General features: G+C 33.9%; 1 protein-coding gene across 4 annotated transcripts in view; it reads right to left on the bottom strand.

Annotated features, from left to right (window-relative positions):
* Nucleotides 1-17,837, bottom strand: part of hth (Meis homeobox homothorax) — a 264,474-nt gene that overhangs the window by 163,372 nt on the left and 83,265 nt on the right. For all 4 annotated transcript variants that reach the window (XM_090112569.1, XM_090112571.1, XM_090112570.1 and 1 more), the window contains exon 7: nt 17,434-17,557. In XM_090112569.1, coding sequence (XP_089968695.1) covers nt 17,434-17,557 — 124 coding nt within the window. The remainder of the gene's footprint in view (nt 1-17,433; nt 17,558-17,837) is intronic.

Here is a 17,837-nt window from a genome sequence, read left to right as displayed (position 1 = left end):
GGCGAAGGTTACATTGAATTATTTACATAGTTTCGCCGTGATGTCTTTCCCCTGTTTCTTAAAGCAATTCTTCCTGAATTACATTTGTATTTGGTACTTGACTCAGAATAATAACAATCAACATAAAATCACTCAATTACAAAACACAACTACCCTTCTTTTTGTATTAAGACAGTTTATAACAAATTATTACTAACAGCTTAACTATCTACCACTTTCCAAAATCCACTTATATCGGTACAGATACCAGGGGATCATAACCGCCTAGTAGTCGAGTAGTTTTTTAATGCTTATAATAGCAGTTATTAAACGGTTGCCCGTCACTAATACGCGTTAACCGCTTTTTTATACTCAGATATTGGCCGCTGTAAATCGTAGTCAGATTATGGGCTAAATTGTTTTAAGATATATTTTCATTATTAATGAGAGGGAATTTATAAATTTATGCCCGCGTTGACGCCATATTGATATGTTGCTTTGTTCGCGATTGAGTTTTATGGACTGTATAATGAAGTTATTTTTTAAGTGGAAAATATTTTGAAGGATATTTCGTCCGTGTTGGATATGTATTTATGAATTGTAGTATTATTATAAATCCTATTTGAAGTAGCGTGGGCGTTTGTATTCAATCATGTAGTTGTATTAAATCATTTTTAATGGAATAAGATGAAATTGGCGCAAAGTTAGCTTAAAAGCTAGACTTATTAATGGTAGGTTTAGTTCCATCAGGGAAAACTCAATGATTAAAAAGTTGTTTTAATGTAAATTTAAGGAGCTTTGATAGGGTCAACTCATCTAATTCTGTGACAAAACAGAATATGAAAAAAAAACAGGTTAAACTTTATAAATTTTATTTTTATTTTTAATAGGAACATTAATCAATCTTCTATTTATCAAATGGAGCAAGTGTAATCTTAACACATATGAATTAACTCAGCGTAAAATGAGCTTAATCAAACCGCGATGACTTGTCTAATTCTGTGACAATCACCATAATTCGGTGATAGTACTTCTCTAATTCTGTTGTAACCGAATTAAGTGAGTAATTATTATTTTTTAACACAAAAGTAAAAAAAATACAATTAATAAAAATATAAACATATTGAAAGTAATAATTATGTATTTATTTATCAATGAGAAATTATCAAAAGAGGGGAACCATGAAAAAATTAATATTGGACTTTATAATTGTTTGTGTGAACAGTGTACAAACTCATTTTTGACTGCAGAATATTTTGAATTGCGGATGTCAGCGTTGTTTCATTATATTTTCTATTTTTATTTTTGTCTTCCTCCATGCTGTCTAAAATAAAAAAAATAACTCACTTAATTATGTGATAAAAAAAATAACGGACTTTTTTAAAATGCTTGAAAGCGATCCTACTTTTAAACCTGAGTAAAAATAAATATTTTCTGACTTAAACGACTAACGTATACGTACTAAAAACAATTATTTACACACGAATTGAAAATAATAAAAATTTGCTTGGTTAATTCGGTGACACTGTTTTGAGTTGCAATCTTGAAAATCGTTAACTTTTTGAACCCAGGAAATAAGGTATTATGCAAAAACAAATGAAAAATTACTAAAACCTTTATCGGTATCAACAAGAATATGTTTTTAACAATTAATTGTCAAAGTATCATGAACTTACACTCACCTTTTCTATTTAAAATTAATTAAATAATGACAGCACAGTTGCACGCTACCGGTGAAACGTCAAACATGGCGGGCGCAGTGACAAATCCCGTGATTGTTACTATCTCACCCGCACGATTTTAACAAAAATTTGTACACGAAAAGAAGCTTTATTACCATACCATAGGGTTAATTTTAATGTATTGGATTTTACTCCTATAACGCTGTAAAAGAGTCCAAACGTTGTATCTCCGAATTAAGTGAGTCCCATAATTAGGTGAGTTTACCCTACAATAATAAAGTTGACGCCTAAAAACAATAAACTAATCGGAGATGATAAAATTCCAAAAGACAATTTAATCAATATAGTGACAGCAAAATTCAACAGATACATTACACGATCAAATGAATCTAATTCCACATCTATGATGCGTGAGCCTGAACACAGTGTCAAGCGACAAGCCGATACAGATATCTGCAGCATGAAGCAACAATTCCTGTCTAATGGAATGTCGGATTAAAGATCCTGTGGAGCATTCGCAACGCCTACAATTTATTTGTCCCGGTTATAACCCGGCAACGGAACGCGAACGATTTGGATATTGTGAATTCCAAGACTGCTTTCGCATAATGAATTTTGGGATTGTCGTGCGGTTTTTCGCCGAATCCCTTAGACCCTCGCTTTCCGACTTTATCGGTACATACGGCCTATGTAAAGATAATTTTCGGTAAGGAACGCGTTTTCGATGGAGCCCCGCCGTTCCGTGCCGGCGCGCGCCGTGGCACGGCACAAATATATGCTAATAAGGGTATTATTTAGGTCCAGCAATTCGTATGATAAAATTGCTCCAATGATATTCGCCGCAGACGATTTCTATGGAGATTCCGGTCTTGTTTCGGGGCTAAATCTGAGCGGGGATGATATATACGACCGGCCCGAGTTTTCCTTATGCGAAAATATTGCTTCGAGAAATATGGGTGAAGCTCTATCGGAGGGTGGCTTCGATTGTGCGCCTGTTACGGATATCTGGTTCAAATTCCACCTCCGCTGTGATATAACAACCCTGTTTATGGCGCTATTCGAGGAGGCATTTAAATTGAGGTCTAAAAATGAGTAAATTGGACAGAATAACTAATAACTTGCATTAAATTTAAATTTAAAAAGAGAAAGAAGCGAAATTGGGTTGTCTTAATTACCAGCGCCTCATGAGCGGGCAGCGGGCAGGCATTAGACGCGTAAGGTAATTCGAAGCGCGTTGGAGTTAATTTTTTAACATTCCTCGAGCTCTGGCCGCCTGGTAATGCCCGAGGCGGGGACCGTTCTAATTAATATCGCCCCGTTTTCTCCGCTATTCATTTTCATCCTTTGGCTTTTTGTTGCTCTCCTGGTTAGGTTACGTTATTGTTGTGGCCGACTAATTTACATGTTAATGAGATGCTCGTATTCAAATGAAATCGATCTGTTTGGTTATTAGTCCGTGATTTTAACTAACTTTTATGTATGCGATGGCTTTTTGAAATTAGAACGAGGCAGATAAGATTATTTAGTATCTTAATGTGGTACATAATGAGCTGGCTCGCTTTGTATTAACTGGAAATAAAATAATAAGCTAAACAAAGATATAAATATTTGTTTTGAGGACTAAAGTTTATTTCTTATAGCCGGCATAAAACAAATCTTAATAATTATGAAAATCCCATACTTGCAGTCCTTTTTCCCTAAATAAAAACAACTATAAATAATCATGAGCTTACCAGGCGTACATAAACATAAGTGACTATTTCAAAGCGTACCTTAGGCCGCTTCTTTGTCCCGCGATTACGTATGCAAATGATGAGTACACCTGTGTCTTTATGCATGCCTGGTACACAATCGCCAGATGGAAATGGAGGTAAATTCTTTTGTTTAGGAATGGGACTACCGGTTTTTATACCGAAATTATGAATTACAAAACCAACAACGTCGCTAGGAAATTTTCCAAGACTGGCTGTAGTTATTATTTTTGTTTACAGTCAATTGATCTTTCTAAATCATGATTATATAGACTATTTACAGTAAAAGATACTGGCAATATGTATTGGTATTTAAAAAACATATAGCCCACCAACATCCAACCGAATTTGAATTTGGAACGCGATTAAAACACATGCTAATCGCAATGGCGGTTTCCTGCCTTAATTTGCAAACAGTAAGATGTGACGATTGTATGTTGATTATCCGTATTGTGACTACTGCCTTATATAGAAAATATGTATTCTAATAAGGGCCGATTTTTCAATGCTTGGATAAAACTTATCTGTCCAATAAAGTATTACACGATAATATTAAAATGTCACGTAAACTGTCAAATACGGGCAATTAGAATACGTTTTTAAAATGGTAGTTTTATACATTATTCGACGAATAAGTTTTATCCAAGCATTGAAAAATCGGCCCTTAGGGTTAAATTTAAACGCAGATAATATAAAATTTTAAAATTCGAATTCGCATTCCGTTCCAGATTAAAAAAGTTTATTTAGCCTGTGCGTGTTCGCGAGTGCATTATTCCACATAGTTGCTTGCGGTAATTTTTTCACGTTTAGCGGTTGCGGTTAATTATATTTATGATCTGTGAGCTAGTTACGGTTGCAGTATTTTTTTTTTACATGTATTTAGCTGCTTTCCGCTAAGTTTTCATTGTCAACTCAATCGCAAATGTGAAATTTACACGCTACACGTTTAAATGTTTCGTTTACTACACGTGTAATTTATTGTAAAAAAATATTACAGTATTATATAGAACCGACGGAAGCAATATAAAAATATGAAATCTATAATCGCCTCAGCGCTCTATACATTGAAGTGATTTCATCTTTTACTAGTTTTTATATTATTTATGGAAGTAAAGCGCACTTTTCACGCATCATTGCTGAAAGATCTTGACGTCGGAAAGCTTCGGGTAAGCCGATTACTTTAAAAGGCATTGAACGAACTTTAGAATTCAACTCCAGCTTGTGGTAACACTACTTACAAGAAAATAACGTTATTTCACTTAGTGGTTCGTAATTGAGAACAATTTTCAAATTTAGAAAAGTTTGTTTTTCATGGCACAATTGGATTTAGAATATTCGTTCTCTAAAACGGTGACGTATGTTCGAAATTCGAATTGCAACCGAAAATGTTCCAAATTCAAAATAGTCAAGCGTCACCCGCAAAGGCATTTCACTATTCCATTCTATTCTAAATTCAAATCGTCGCGGGGGATCGCTCCCTCGCAGCACAAAAACACATTCATCGAACAGAGCCGAATACAGCCGAACAAAACTGAGTGATAGATCACCTTCGGGAAATTAAAAATGTCTCTAAAACAATACTTTCTTGCACGTCCGTATTGCGTCCCTGTCTAGCACGTGATAAGGCATATCTTCCTCTCGCTCGAACAAAGCAAACGTTTAGATTTTCGCGCGATTGCTTCGACTTTAATTACATTTTTCAAAATGACAGCCGTAAGTCAGCTGTTAAGATTATGCAAGTTTTATCTCGGATGCTTTTAAAAGGGAGTTTTTTTAGATTGGACGTATTCATCATTTAATTAAATTTTCATATCTACGAAGAAATAAATTTGGAATTCACATTGATTAAGTATGTTGTAGTGATTGTGGCATTTATCATATTGTTAAAGACAAATTTATCAATCCACGACGAACGAATGATGCAACGAAGATTCTGATCAAAATATTGCCTTGCATAATAGGTATGTAGATTATTAAAAAAGTGTTTTTTAGAAAACTTATAAAACACTAGCGGTCCGCCCCGGCTTCGCCCGTGGTACATATTTTGCAATAAAAGGTAGCCTATGTTCTTTCTCAGTAGTCAGGGTCTAAAGATTATCTGTGCCAAATTTTAATCAAAATCGGCCCAGTAGTTTATGAGCCCATTCATTACAATCAAACAAACAAAGTTTTCCTCTTTATAAAATTAGTGTAGATAGATGGAATATCGATTATGTCGTACGAGTCGTAACCCAGACCATTGCATATTATTTACCCTGTTATTTACCTCAACGCAACGTTATGATATTTTTTTTAATTAAATTATGATTGTATATACTTTTGTAAGGCATTTATTTCGTGCACTTGCCACATATCTAAAGTACTATAGAAACATGCAAAAAACTTTTACGATGGAACACATAAACGAAAAAGTGTTCACGACAATAAAATGTTTACGATCAAATAAAATGTATTAATAAAAACTTTTGTTAAATCTCTAATTGACCTCACGGTACGACATTAAAATGTAAAAAATATATTTTTATGTTTAATAGGTCAGTTTTTCTAAATAGTTAGTTTAACGACCCGGGTTTACTTATAAAGCTGACAGCGGTTTTAATTTATGTCCCGTATTGGAATAAGAACAATTTTATGATGCTGTAAAACGTTTAAGATGATGTTTTTTGAATCTTTTTAATTATATTACTTATAGTACTGCTAAAATTTAACTAGCATTGTCATCCGGATGTGCTTACCAATATTTATGTTACAGACGACGCACGAATATAATTCAAGAATTCCTAGTAAATCATTAGATGCAATAAAAACATTTCTTTTTTCAGTTTGATATTTAAATAACAAAAAAACTTATTTACACTTCAAATATTACATTTTAAATGCAATATATTATCTAATCAAATTCCCACAAATGACAAAATAACAATGATAGATGTTTTTAATAATATTTCATCACTCTATTGAGCTCCCATTTTAAATGCCAAGTTTTAATTGAGATCATTATTCAGATAATAAAAAAATGTTGTGTGGTTTTATGAAACCACGGTAAAAGTGAAACTGTTCGAACGGTTCCGAACACTGCTTTGTGTAGCGCATGTCGCGTGACGGTCGGCTGCCGAGTAGGTATACCTACTCGGCAGCCGCGATACACGCGACATGCGCTACACAGACCAAAAAGTTTGAGACGATGTAATAAAAGTTTCACTTTAATAAGATATTCATATGAAGATATAATTTTTGCAATTAATTGACTTACTGTCTTCCAATTCTTCTTTAAACTCGTATTTCGGTCTTACCTGAAATAATAAAAATATTTTTTTTATATTTAACAAATTTTTAAAAACATACATTCATTTATTTAAAACTGGCAACTCCAATACGGAATCAGCGTAATGTGGTATTTATATACGCGAGTAAACACGCGGGCTGAAACTAGTTTAAATAATCGTATGAAAAGAATGTGAAGTAATACGTAAAAATGCTTTTCTTCTAAATACAATAAAACATATAATTATATAAACATTTATAATTACAAGAAAAAGGCCAGACATATTAATATGCAGTTATTTTTTAATTGTAGATATTAATTTGACACGACAGAGGAATGTCTTGTATATGTTGTAATTATCTTTTAAAAGAAAACTATTAATTATTATAATTATTGCGTCTTTCTTGATTCTTGAATTATAGATATTGAGGGGTGGTTTGTTATTTTCAAAGTAATATTTAAGGGGTTTGCCTTTTGCATTAGCTACTATCAAGTATAATGTGCCTTTTAAATTATAATAAACTGACATACTAATGCTGAATAATAATACACAAGTCAATAACTGCGTTAAAAACAACCGACTTCAAACTTGCACTTGCAACATTTACAAATACAGACAAAAATGCTCATAAAATAAAAACTACTGGGCCTATCCGAATAAAATTTTTATGGGACCAATTCGACACCATCCCGCATCGAACAAAAAAAGAATCACGTAAATCGGTTTAGAAACCACGGAGTAATCGGTGTACATATGTACACCGATTACTCGGTTTTTATGTAAAAACCTCCTTTTTTTTGAAGTCGGTTAAAAAGATTTTCGTTTCTGTAGGTTGGAGTTTTTGTCGTATGGAAGAAATGAATAAAGAAGTCAAGTCGTATCTTTTATGTTTGGTAAAGAAAAAGTTAGTATGGAAATAGGTGGTCAGTTTTTAAAAAATATTAAAAACTAGCGACCCGCCCCGGCTTCGCACGGGTGCAATGCTGATACTAAATACACTACAGAAAAACTGTGAACGTTGTATACAGGGTGTCCCGCTTTCGGTATACTAAGCGCGAAGGGACTTGTAGTTTTGCATACACTGATCACATAAAAAATACTTAAATAACAAAATTACGCGAAAAATTTTTTGCTAAATTTTTCCTTAAAATCCATGTATTCGTCTCTAGCTTCGCGCAGCCGGCATATACCGCTTCGCTAATGTGAGTATTTTGTCTATGAAAACATAATCTTAAACGATAGCTCACATGCGGGTGGCAAAGTTGGGCGGTTTGCTTGTTGGGGGTGTACACATGGAATTTTAAGAATTCCTCTATTTTAAAAAAAAATGCGTCTGGAATTTTATAATTATTTTTTACGTACTCAGCGTATGCAAAACTACAAGTCCCTTTGCGCTTAGTATACCGAAAGTGGGACACCCTGTATAAAAACATAGCGGCCCGCTCCGACTTCGTATAGATAGCCTGGCGGCCGGCCGGTACCGCCGCAAACGCTACGTCCCGCAATTTTTAAATCTGTAATATCTTCGAAAATATTCACTTAAATCATACGGTGTAAAGGGCCATATAGATCTATATTAAACGAACAATGTATTCAAGGTATTTAATTGGTTAAGGATTAATGCTGTATTGGTTAAAATCGCATCGAAAATTAGCCATTATTTTTCGTAAAAAGTAAATGACAAAAAAATGTTATTGTGGGTTATCCATAAGAGATAGACATATACCATCGCGGACTTTTCTATAGACCTTTTCAATGTGTATAATACTTAGTACATTATTTTGATAAAACTCGTAGGGTTCAGCCTGCGTTTGCAATGTAAGCGGAAAAAATGTAATTTTTTACGACATCACTTTAGAAACCTCAAAAATAACAGTACTTCTCCACTATTTAATGGATGTTATTATACATATAAACCTTCCTCTTGAATCACTCTATCTATTAAAAAAATCCGCATCAAAATCCGTTGCGTAGTTTCAAAGATTTAAGCGTACAAAGGGACATAGGGACATAAGGACATAGGGACAGGGAAATCGACTTTGTTTTATACTATGTAGTGATGATAGCCAAACCAATTCCGATCATTTTTACGCAAATAAAATTTTGAAACATAAAATTTATTCATCCTCATCTAACAAATGTTGCCACGTCCAAAATAGTAATAAATAACGATCACGCTTGACTAATTCACAAATGTAATACAGATAGAGGGGACGCAAAAAGCGCACTCAAACGGACAGACGGACATATTAATATTTATACACGTCGCTCACAATTATCATCTGTTCACTTGCACCTTTATAGTAATTGTCGCCTGGTGGGGTTGCCATTTTATTCATTAACATTATTTTATTATCTGTGCCGGAAAAAACGCGCCAAGTGCGAGGTTTCCTGTTATGCGCGCAATCAAGAAAGAAGTGGCATTTTTTTAAATCATTCTCGTAATTAATATGTATTATCAACCGCATTCCTCAAAATCCAACACTACAAAAAGGGCACTATAAAACAAATAACACCAATTGAACTCAAACAATAAGAATTAAACAATTTATTTAAACAATTTATTTATTTATTGATAAGCATGGCGGTGTGGTCACAATCATTTGGAACTTCCCTTTTAAGTCATATAGACCTGTAGTAGGGAAGTTCCCTCTTCCTTACTGGAAAATAGCTGTACATGCTAACAATACAACACAAAAGATTATTTAATTTAATATGGTACTAAGAAATAATAAATATATAAATATATTATATAATTAGTAAGTAAATAAATACAATAAATAAAATCAGACTATTTTATATTAAAATATACAATATACTAGTTATATATACAATATATATACAATATATAATATATAAATAAAATAGAATAATTTATATAAACAAAATCATGTTAATTTTATTATTATTATTATTTTTTTACAATAGCAAATCTTCCGCTTCATCATAAGTTATAGTTTTGAGCCAATTATGCACTGTTTTTTTACAGTCTGCAAAGGACATTGTGTATAAATTTAAAGTTCTATTCATTTTATTATATAATTTAATTGATTGCGAATAAAATTGTCTGGAGGCAAATAGTGTTTTATTATTTATTTGTGGTAGAACGGAGAATGGTATTCTTTTTTAAGAACAAACACACAAAACCATTGTAAACACAATCGACCGACGAAATTAAACATCAATAGCGACAATTACAAGATAACCAGCGGATTATCCGTCTAATATTCGTTGTTTCCCGCCATTTCACGCGCCGCCGCCCCGCCGCAGACAATAAAAACCCATAGAGAAACGTCAGATTGACAGCTGTCACTGTGCGCGCATACAGCCCGGGTACAGGGGAGCCGGTATAAATTTTTAATCAAAATATTTTTCCCCTCTCGTAAGATGTTAATTCCTTTGTGGGAGTGACAAGAGTTAACTGGAGACCGGTGGCTGGAATGAATAAATTATTTTTGTATCGATATGCAGATGTATGTAAATGTTACACTTAATGGTTGTTGTTCGGTAATTCAATATGGCGCTCGAACCTATGGAAGTGTTGTTTAGATTAGAGAGTATTATGTGGTATGGTTTTATCTTTTGACTTGATAATATAGAAAAGATTAAAGATCTTGATAGTGTTATTTCAACTAAATATAAAATTTTTTTTGATTGATTCAAATCATGTTTAAATCCATTGACAATTTAATTTTTGGTTTTTATTGTCTAAATTACGCTAATTTATGAGTATTTTGAGTACATTTTTTGCGTTTATTATTATTTTAATACGTTAGCTACATGATTTTCGTAAATAAAGCATTAAGGTGTTGTTTTTTGAAATTTTGAAAGTGCACATTATTTGGCTTGAGTATGCTCATGTAAAACTTGTTCTTAGTGTTAAATATGTAGGAAATTTAAATACACAGTCGATCTAGCGTAGCAATATTTCAAAAATTCTAACATATTCTACATAACAATACAAATGCTATGTAAATCATGCTTTCCGAAGCATTCTTACGCAGTGATTTATATCCGACATTTGCGGCCCTTTACCGAAAGACAAACAACTTTAAATAGGCTACCAGAAGTTTAAAAATGCTAATAACACGACCAGTTATTGAGACCCCTGAACTCTTAACTATCTGTTTGTATTCGAACCAGGTTAGGGATCTTTTAATTTGGTCACGTCTCAAAACAGTAGCAGTTGTAATGAGTGAAATGTAACAGTTTGTGATTATGTTTATGAGATGTTAAATATGGCTCCCGGTGATTTAACGTGTCATAGACAATGGATTCCCATTGTTGCCATAGACTACGCTCTACAATAGAGAATAGAGTACGCAGTTTTGAATTTCGAATTCAATCGTGGAATTAAAATTAAAAGAAGATGCGTGACAACGTTTATCTATCGATAAGAGATTAGTTGGAAAGACAACGCGGAATTTCAAGAATTATTGATAATAGGATATTATTACGATAAATATGTCATATTTGGATTTAACCAACTACCCAATATTACACAATCTTTCAGTATGAGTACGTACAGGTAAAATACATCGAAATAATCATAATTTAACGTCAAAATTATTCATTGGCCAAGCATCGACATAAACTACAATTAAGTTAACCGCCGGTGGCCCAATGTCCGTAGCCAATCGTAAGAATTAAAATTTTCTGTATACTAAAACCAAACGCTCATATATCATAATTGCGAGCCACGAATCACGGCTTTACTACCTTCGCAATAAGATCTATTTTCCTATGAAATGCAATAGTCATGTATGTACATAATTTTCACGGTTATCACTTACATTGGCATTTGGCTTCTGTTAGTAAATTCTATTGTTTTAAAATTAATTGTTGCCTTTTTGTTCGGATGGAATTTTAAGTTTTCTGTTACAAGTAAAATACGATAATTTTGTATTTTTCCAAAATTGGAATATGTCATTGCATAACGGTTTCTATGACATTGAAGGTTAAATTTTCTTAAATTCTCTTTTTCAAAACTATTTTCTCTTATTTATTATTATTAATGATTACCTAGTACCTACACTAATTCAAAAATATAATTTCACCAAGTTGATACCTGCTATATTTTTCTTAACTTTCTCTTATCTATGGTTTATCTACTGACAAGGTACTCTTTAATCAAAAATATAATTACAAAAACTTGCTAAACAATAACATATTCATAAAAACAACATAATATACCCTGCATCCCCTCCCCCACCCCCTTAAAAATCATTCAAAATCTCACACTACATGCCTTTGTTATCTCTTTCCACGCAGCTGTATGACGAATCAGTTTGTCATTTTTGACATCTCCAATTGTAATACACCCTTTATAAGCAAACAATGCAAGTATTAAATATAAAATTTTGTTAACAACGGCATTAATTCGTATTATTCACGTTTCGAATTTGACGCGTGAAGCGATTGTCTTTGGTCACTTGTTAAAATTTAAAAAAAGTTGTCTATGGACTGGAGTTCTATTTTTGAATGGCCCGTTGACCATGTAATTTTGACAAATAAAGGGTTTTATACAGTTCTGTCAAATGAATAACACAATTTGAAAATTAGAATGCATTATTATTTGTTTTATTTTTAAGATAAATAAAATAATCAATACTTAAATTTTATACAGATTACGATCTAGGATTTACAATCCATTTTTTTCAATGAATATGTTTATTTACGATCAAAATTATTGTTATGATAAATTTATATTTTCATCCCATGCCAAGCACTAAAACCTAGGCTTTCTATAGCCAGGTGGAGTCACCCACAATCGTTACCCCCATTCCGAGGGTTAAGCCGACAAACATACAAAAAGGGTAACGCCCGTATTCTTCTATTGTAATCAAACAATATTAACGTATTGTGATTTAGCATTTCTGTGGTATGAGAGCTTTTGACTTATTGTTATATAAATACTTAGTGTTGAACTCAAACTCAATTTTTTATTTATTTATATAAACTTTAACAAGTACCTATGAATAAGTATAATGTAGGAACACATCATAAGCACTGCAATCAATTTAATTTTTTTTGTATTTAAAATATTTCATTTAAACATACCTACATACTGTAAAACTCTATATTTTCAAGACATTAAACAGTTTTTACATTCTAAATTCAATTGCTTTTGTTTAATCCGTTACATTCGAAAATAGAACATCGAATTCGAAATTCGAATATCTATGACGTCACGCATCGACCAATCATATTTCGCGGCTCCATAGGTATCTCCCAACTCCGCCTTAAGCGCCCCTAATCTAATATTTAGGAATTTAATAGTGAATAATTGAAGCCCATTTTATGATTGCGTTCGAAGGTACGTGACTGGACGAACGTTAGTTAATATTTTATTGCCTTCGATTTACTTTCAATTGTAGGTCTCTGGAGGTTTTATATGTAGTGGAAAATGTTTTTCTGGCAGTATAACCTAGTCGACTGTTTCGCAGTGCGTATGGTGCACTTAATAATTAATATATACTTACATAGGTATTGAAAATATGTAACTATGGTTTCAGGGCCTGAAATTATTTGTTATTTTCATTTGAAAAGTTTTGCGAAGTACTTTTCATTAGGTATCGTAAACCTAGTGAAAAGTACTTCGCAAAACTTTACGTATGAGAAAATCTGTAAGTTTGCATGTGCGTCACAAGAAAACGGCTAGACTAATTTCTGTGTAAAATTGAAGAGTAACATTATGGATAATGGCAAAGCAAACTTTCGTTTATTACCATTTTCATATAAACACTGCAGATACATTAATTACTAACAACGGAACTAAAAATCTATGAAAAAAAATCCACGAACAGTACTCGGTGACCCATCCAAACCGCGGCCACCGCGGGCAACGCTTGCCCGTGATCAATTGTATCGGTGACCGACACAGTTTAACTCGACGTAACTAAATAATCAATGTCACGCCTGTCCGTTCTTTTGTTTTGTTTATTTGATGTTTTTTACGTCGCTACGGTGTGAATTGAACGATTTAATTATTATAATTAGTTTTATTGTAAGGCTTTGTAAATAAAATGGAATAACATGTGTAAAAATGTAGTGTACCTACAATTTTTTTTAAATGATTAAGAAAAACCGATCTAATTTTCATAGGTATAGCTTAGATTAATGATTCTTATTTATGTAAATCTTATTTTTTTTTAATTTCATGTGTATGTCTGCTTGCTTAACAAAACGGCTCTACAAACTTTGATGAGACTGTCATTTGCCAATAGGAACCTACAAGTTCTAAGTCGTCTATAGAACTACATCACAGATTATATAACAAGGCAATACCACAAAATATACCGATTATTGTATTACGCCGCCCTTGCAAGGGTCTCTAAATAAAATTATCGTCTCCGCTGTTGGATTGAATTTACTTCATAATTCTATGACAGGAAAGGTTTTTACACACGAGCGGTTCAACCGCTTGTAATATGTCTTACTTAAACTTTATTATTGAAAGTTGAAATTACATCGTTTAATCTTAAAGAAATTAAAATCATGTAATGAACATAAGTCAGCGAAGCTTTTTCATTAAAACTAGGAATAACAATTTGAAAATATATACAAATTTTAAACATTTTTCTTTCCCTATTGTATGTCTGCAAACAGAAGCAATATAATGTGAGTTTAAAAATTGAATTAAAACAATTTTTGGAAGACCTTCCAAATCGTTTTTACAGGGAAATAAATTAAAAAGTATGCAATAAACCGTCGCTTTGAAACGCCGCGTTTCACCCGTCCGTGTGTCAATCCTAAATATTATTAAAACACATCACGCGCCACGCCGGACAAATGTGCGTAGAATTATGCTGATGTATCCTGGTAGCTACTTCGGATTCTAAAGATAACTCCACTAATCTTTTCACTAATCTATCTTTTAAGATACACCTTATCTTCTATCTATGTACCACGAGGCCGAAACGAAATCTTGCATTTTCACTCCCGAAAATTTCCTGTGAAACCAGCGTAATTAACAACGTTAAATGTTATTTTAATGACAAAGAGTTGCCAATTTTAAGCACAGACTATAAAATAAATTCCCGGCTCATTCCACAGATGAAAAAAGCGCGAAATTACCAGAATCTCGCATCCGAATTTCATCGCATAATTGTCAGTTATAATTGAAAAACGTAATTACGGAGCGCACGTCAGTTAATTAATATTAAATTCGCAAATAATCACCCCTCCCCTCTCCCCCGGGATGGGATGATTGAATTATAGGGAAATTTTGAATTTTGAATAATTCACGCGGGAAAGTTAGCCCTTTTGCCGCGGCCTCGGCTCAAGTGACGTCCCATTTTTGAATTTGAATTTTTAATTAGTTTGTAGCTTAAGTGCGATTGTTAATTGTTTTATAATGTTCTCAGGGGTTGTAGGTATTGTATGCGTTTTGATAATTGACTGATCCCTGTTTTATTTGTATGTGTAATTCATCTAAGTAAGAAAAGATTGTTTATTGAAATAAAAAAAAATATACGTGGTATTCGATTAACGGAAACGTTATTGCATTGATATAGAAAAAAATTCAAACGAAGCAATACGATAGCTGCCGTAAAATGAAAAATAATTCGCGCATGGTGAATTTTAATAAACAAAAGGCAGAGGGAAACGAATTTCCCATTATGTAGGCGCAGATCATTGTACCGCCTCACCAAAATTCAATTTCGTTCATTTCGCCATGTTCGCGCCGACAGAGCCGGGCGACAAACCAAACAATTACACAAACGTGCGTCGAAAGCATAATTTTTCCACGAAAAAACTATGTGTGAAATGTGGAAAAAAAACCTGGCGCTTTGTTTGCTTTTCGCGCCAACGCGGTGGCCACTTTTGACAGCTGTCAAACGTGAGCGCGCGTCTTTTGTGCCACTTTCCCCTCAATTAAAAAAAGCGTCAAACGCAACGTAATCCCACACAAATTACCAGGGCTACATGAATATGAAAGCGGTAATCAATCGGAGATACGGCGCTGATACGTGCATAACAATTCAGCTCATTTCAATAGCTATTGTGGCGGCGCCGGGACAGAACGTCATAACTGCGTCCAGAGCTGCGCCCATCCGTCACTCGGGAACGAAAGACACGCGACAATCGATCGAGATCGAGACGCGGCGACGTGTTGAATGATTCCAATAGGCATGACGAAAGATTTTGAAATCCTCTTCCATAATGTGTGTATACGTTTACTATACAAGAAAAACCATATATTTCGGTAATATACTTAAATTTAACGAAGATAAAAGCCATTTTCCAAAAAATATTTATTATCTGTGCCAAAACAGCTCGCAGGTGTCATAGCGTAGGCGTGACGTCACACTTTGGTAAATACGTAATTATTTGTACGCATTGCGAAGAAAATTAAAAAAATATTTATTTAATATGTGTTATAGAAACGAATTTCAAAGTTTATAAGTGGTGTGCAGTATTGCAGTGTGAATCCACATAAAAATAATGCTCAGAAATGTGTTAGTAATTATTTCAAGCGAGAAAATAATAAGAAATGATTGTATAAAGTTGGCGCGGAGAACCCCGAACCATGTATTCGTGAATTCGCAATTATATTTCTGTTCTGAGTCGATAAAGCATACGTGAAACAATAGAAAATAAATAAAAATGCGTATTCTCAACATATTCATAACAACAAAACACATCTGACGTGAGTTGTTTACTTAAGCGTGACGTCACGCGTGTTTTAGTCAAAATGGCCAACTGCAGTATTTCAATGTTTTACTTTATTGATAATCTCATTAATCCTAATGTTTTTAAGATTTCTAAGTCACTATATGTAATTTATCTATTACACATTTTCCCTTAAAAACACTAATACGATCATTTATGGATACTGTCGTCATGCCTATTCTCTTGACAGATCAGAATGACGAAAGAAGAGTTCTTTTTTCAAAACTTAACGGTGTCTTTTGTGGAGGAAGGTGACGCGATAGTGAAGCGACGACGAGCGCTGTCAGTGTTCAATTGCCTCTTGACGGGCGTTGACGTGTGTAGGATCTAGATCGCGTGGACATGTTAATTGTCGGTCTGCGTGGGAGTATGTCATATTGACAGCGTTTCATTAAAAACACGTTCAACCCTCGACCTTTAGAACGGAAACGCTGTCAGAATTTCGCCAAGATTGCGCCAGAGGTTATTACACTATTAAAATTGTCTGTGGTTATTTTTAATTTGTATTGAGTATTGACTCATCGATACGGTTTAACAATATGCACTGAATTCTTTCATGTCATCGTTACATACGCTTTATGGCGGGTTTGTAATAACAATCATCACGCAAACTACTTCATTCGAGAAAGAATAGGGACATTTATTTATTATAATTGGAAATTACTAGAAGAAGAGATTTTAGAGCCTAGAGACGGTCACGTCTCAAACGAATCGAATCTAAAATCTCTCAAACGAATCAAAACAGGCAAAGCGACAAGCCAACAAACAATACTTACTCAACGCCGAAACAGCAAAAGCATGCAGCTGATCATAACATAATAGCGAAGACCGCATTGCACGAACATTACGCCAAGCGATTTGGTAACATTTATTCGAGAAAAGAATAGAATATGATTGAATAGATAATTGAGTAGAAAAGATGTTTCTTTAAAATGAATATATTCATGCTCTAATAGATATTGGCGTGGTTTTTAATGTCAAGATCAAGGATGAGCATTTTTTATAAAATGTATTATAGGTTTTGCAAATAGGTGACGAAAGACTAATGTTACCAGGCTGTAAGAAGCAGCAAGAGCTCACCTGGGTCTGTCGCGTCGAGGGTCTGCGGCGGCTGCTGGCTGAGCGGGCCGGGCGTGCCGCCGGAGCCCGGCGAGCGCACGTCGTCGTTCACCGCGCCGTACGACAGCGAGGAGGAGGGCGGCCTCTGTTGACAACAACCCAGTTATGACGGCCTAGTACCAACGCGGGAAGCGAAGCTAAGGTTTAGAGTTGGCTCTACAGAGTTAGGCTTAGATTTAATGTTGAATGGATAGGTTTCAGGGCTACTAGGATATACGGTTGAAAGACTCTGCCACTAACATGCTATGTTCAATAAGGATTAGAAGTAACCTGTAATGGTTTTGGTTTCAAAGCTACTAGAATAGGTAGAAAGATCTGTTTCGTAGCTATTACAACATCTGTTTTGAGGATACTACCAGATAAAA

The sequence above is a fragment of the Colias eurytheme genome, chromosome 18 (assembly GCF_061535395.1).
Source record: "Colias eurytheme isolate Ceu_HAF_F1 chromosome 18, ilColEury1 Martin Lab GWU primary, whole genome shotgun sequence".
Lineage (NCBI taxonomy): Eukaryota > Metazoa > Arthropoda > Insecta > Lepidoptera > Pieridae > Colias > Colias eurytheme.
The sequence above is the reverse complement of the archived record's forward strand: the minus strand, read 5'-3'. Positions and strand labels throughout refer to the sequence as shown.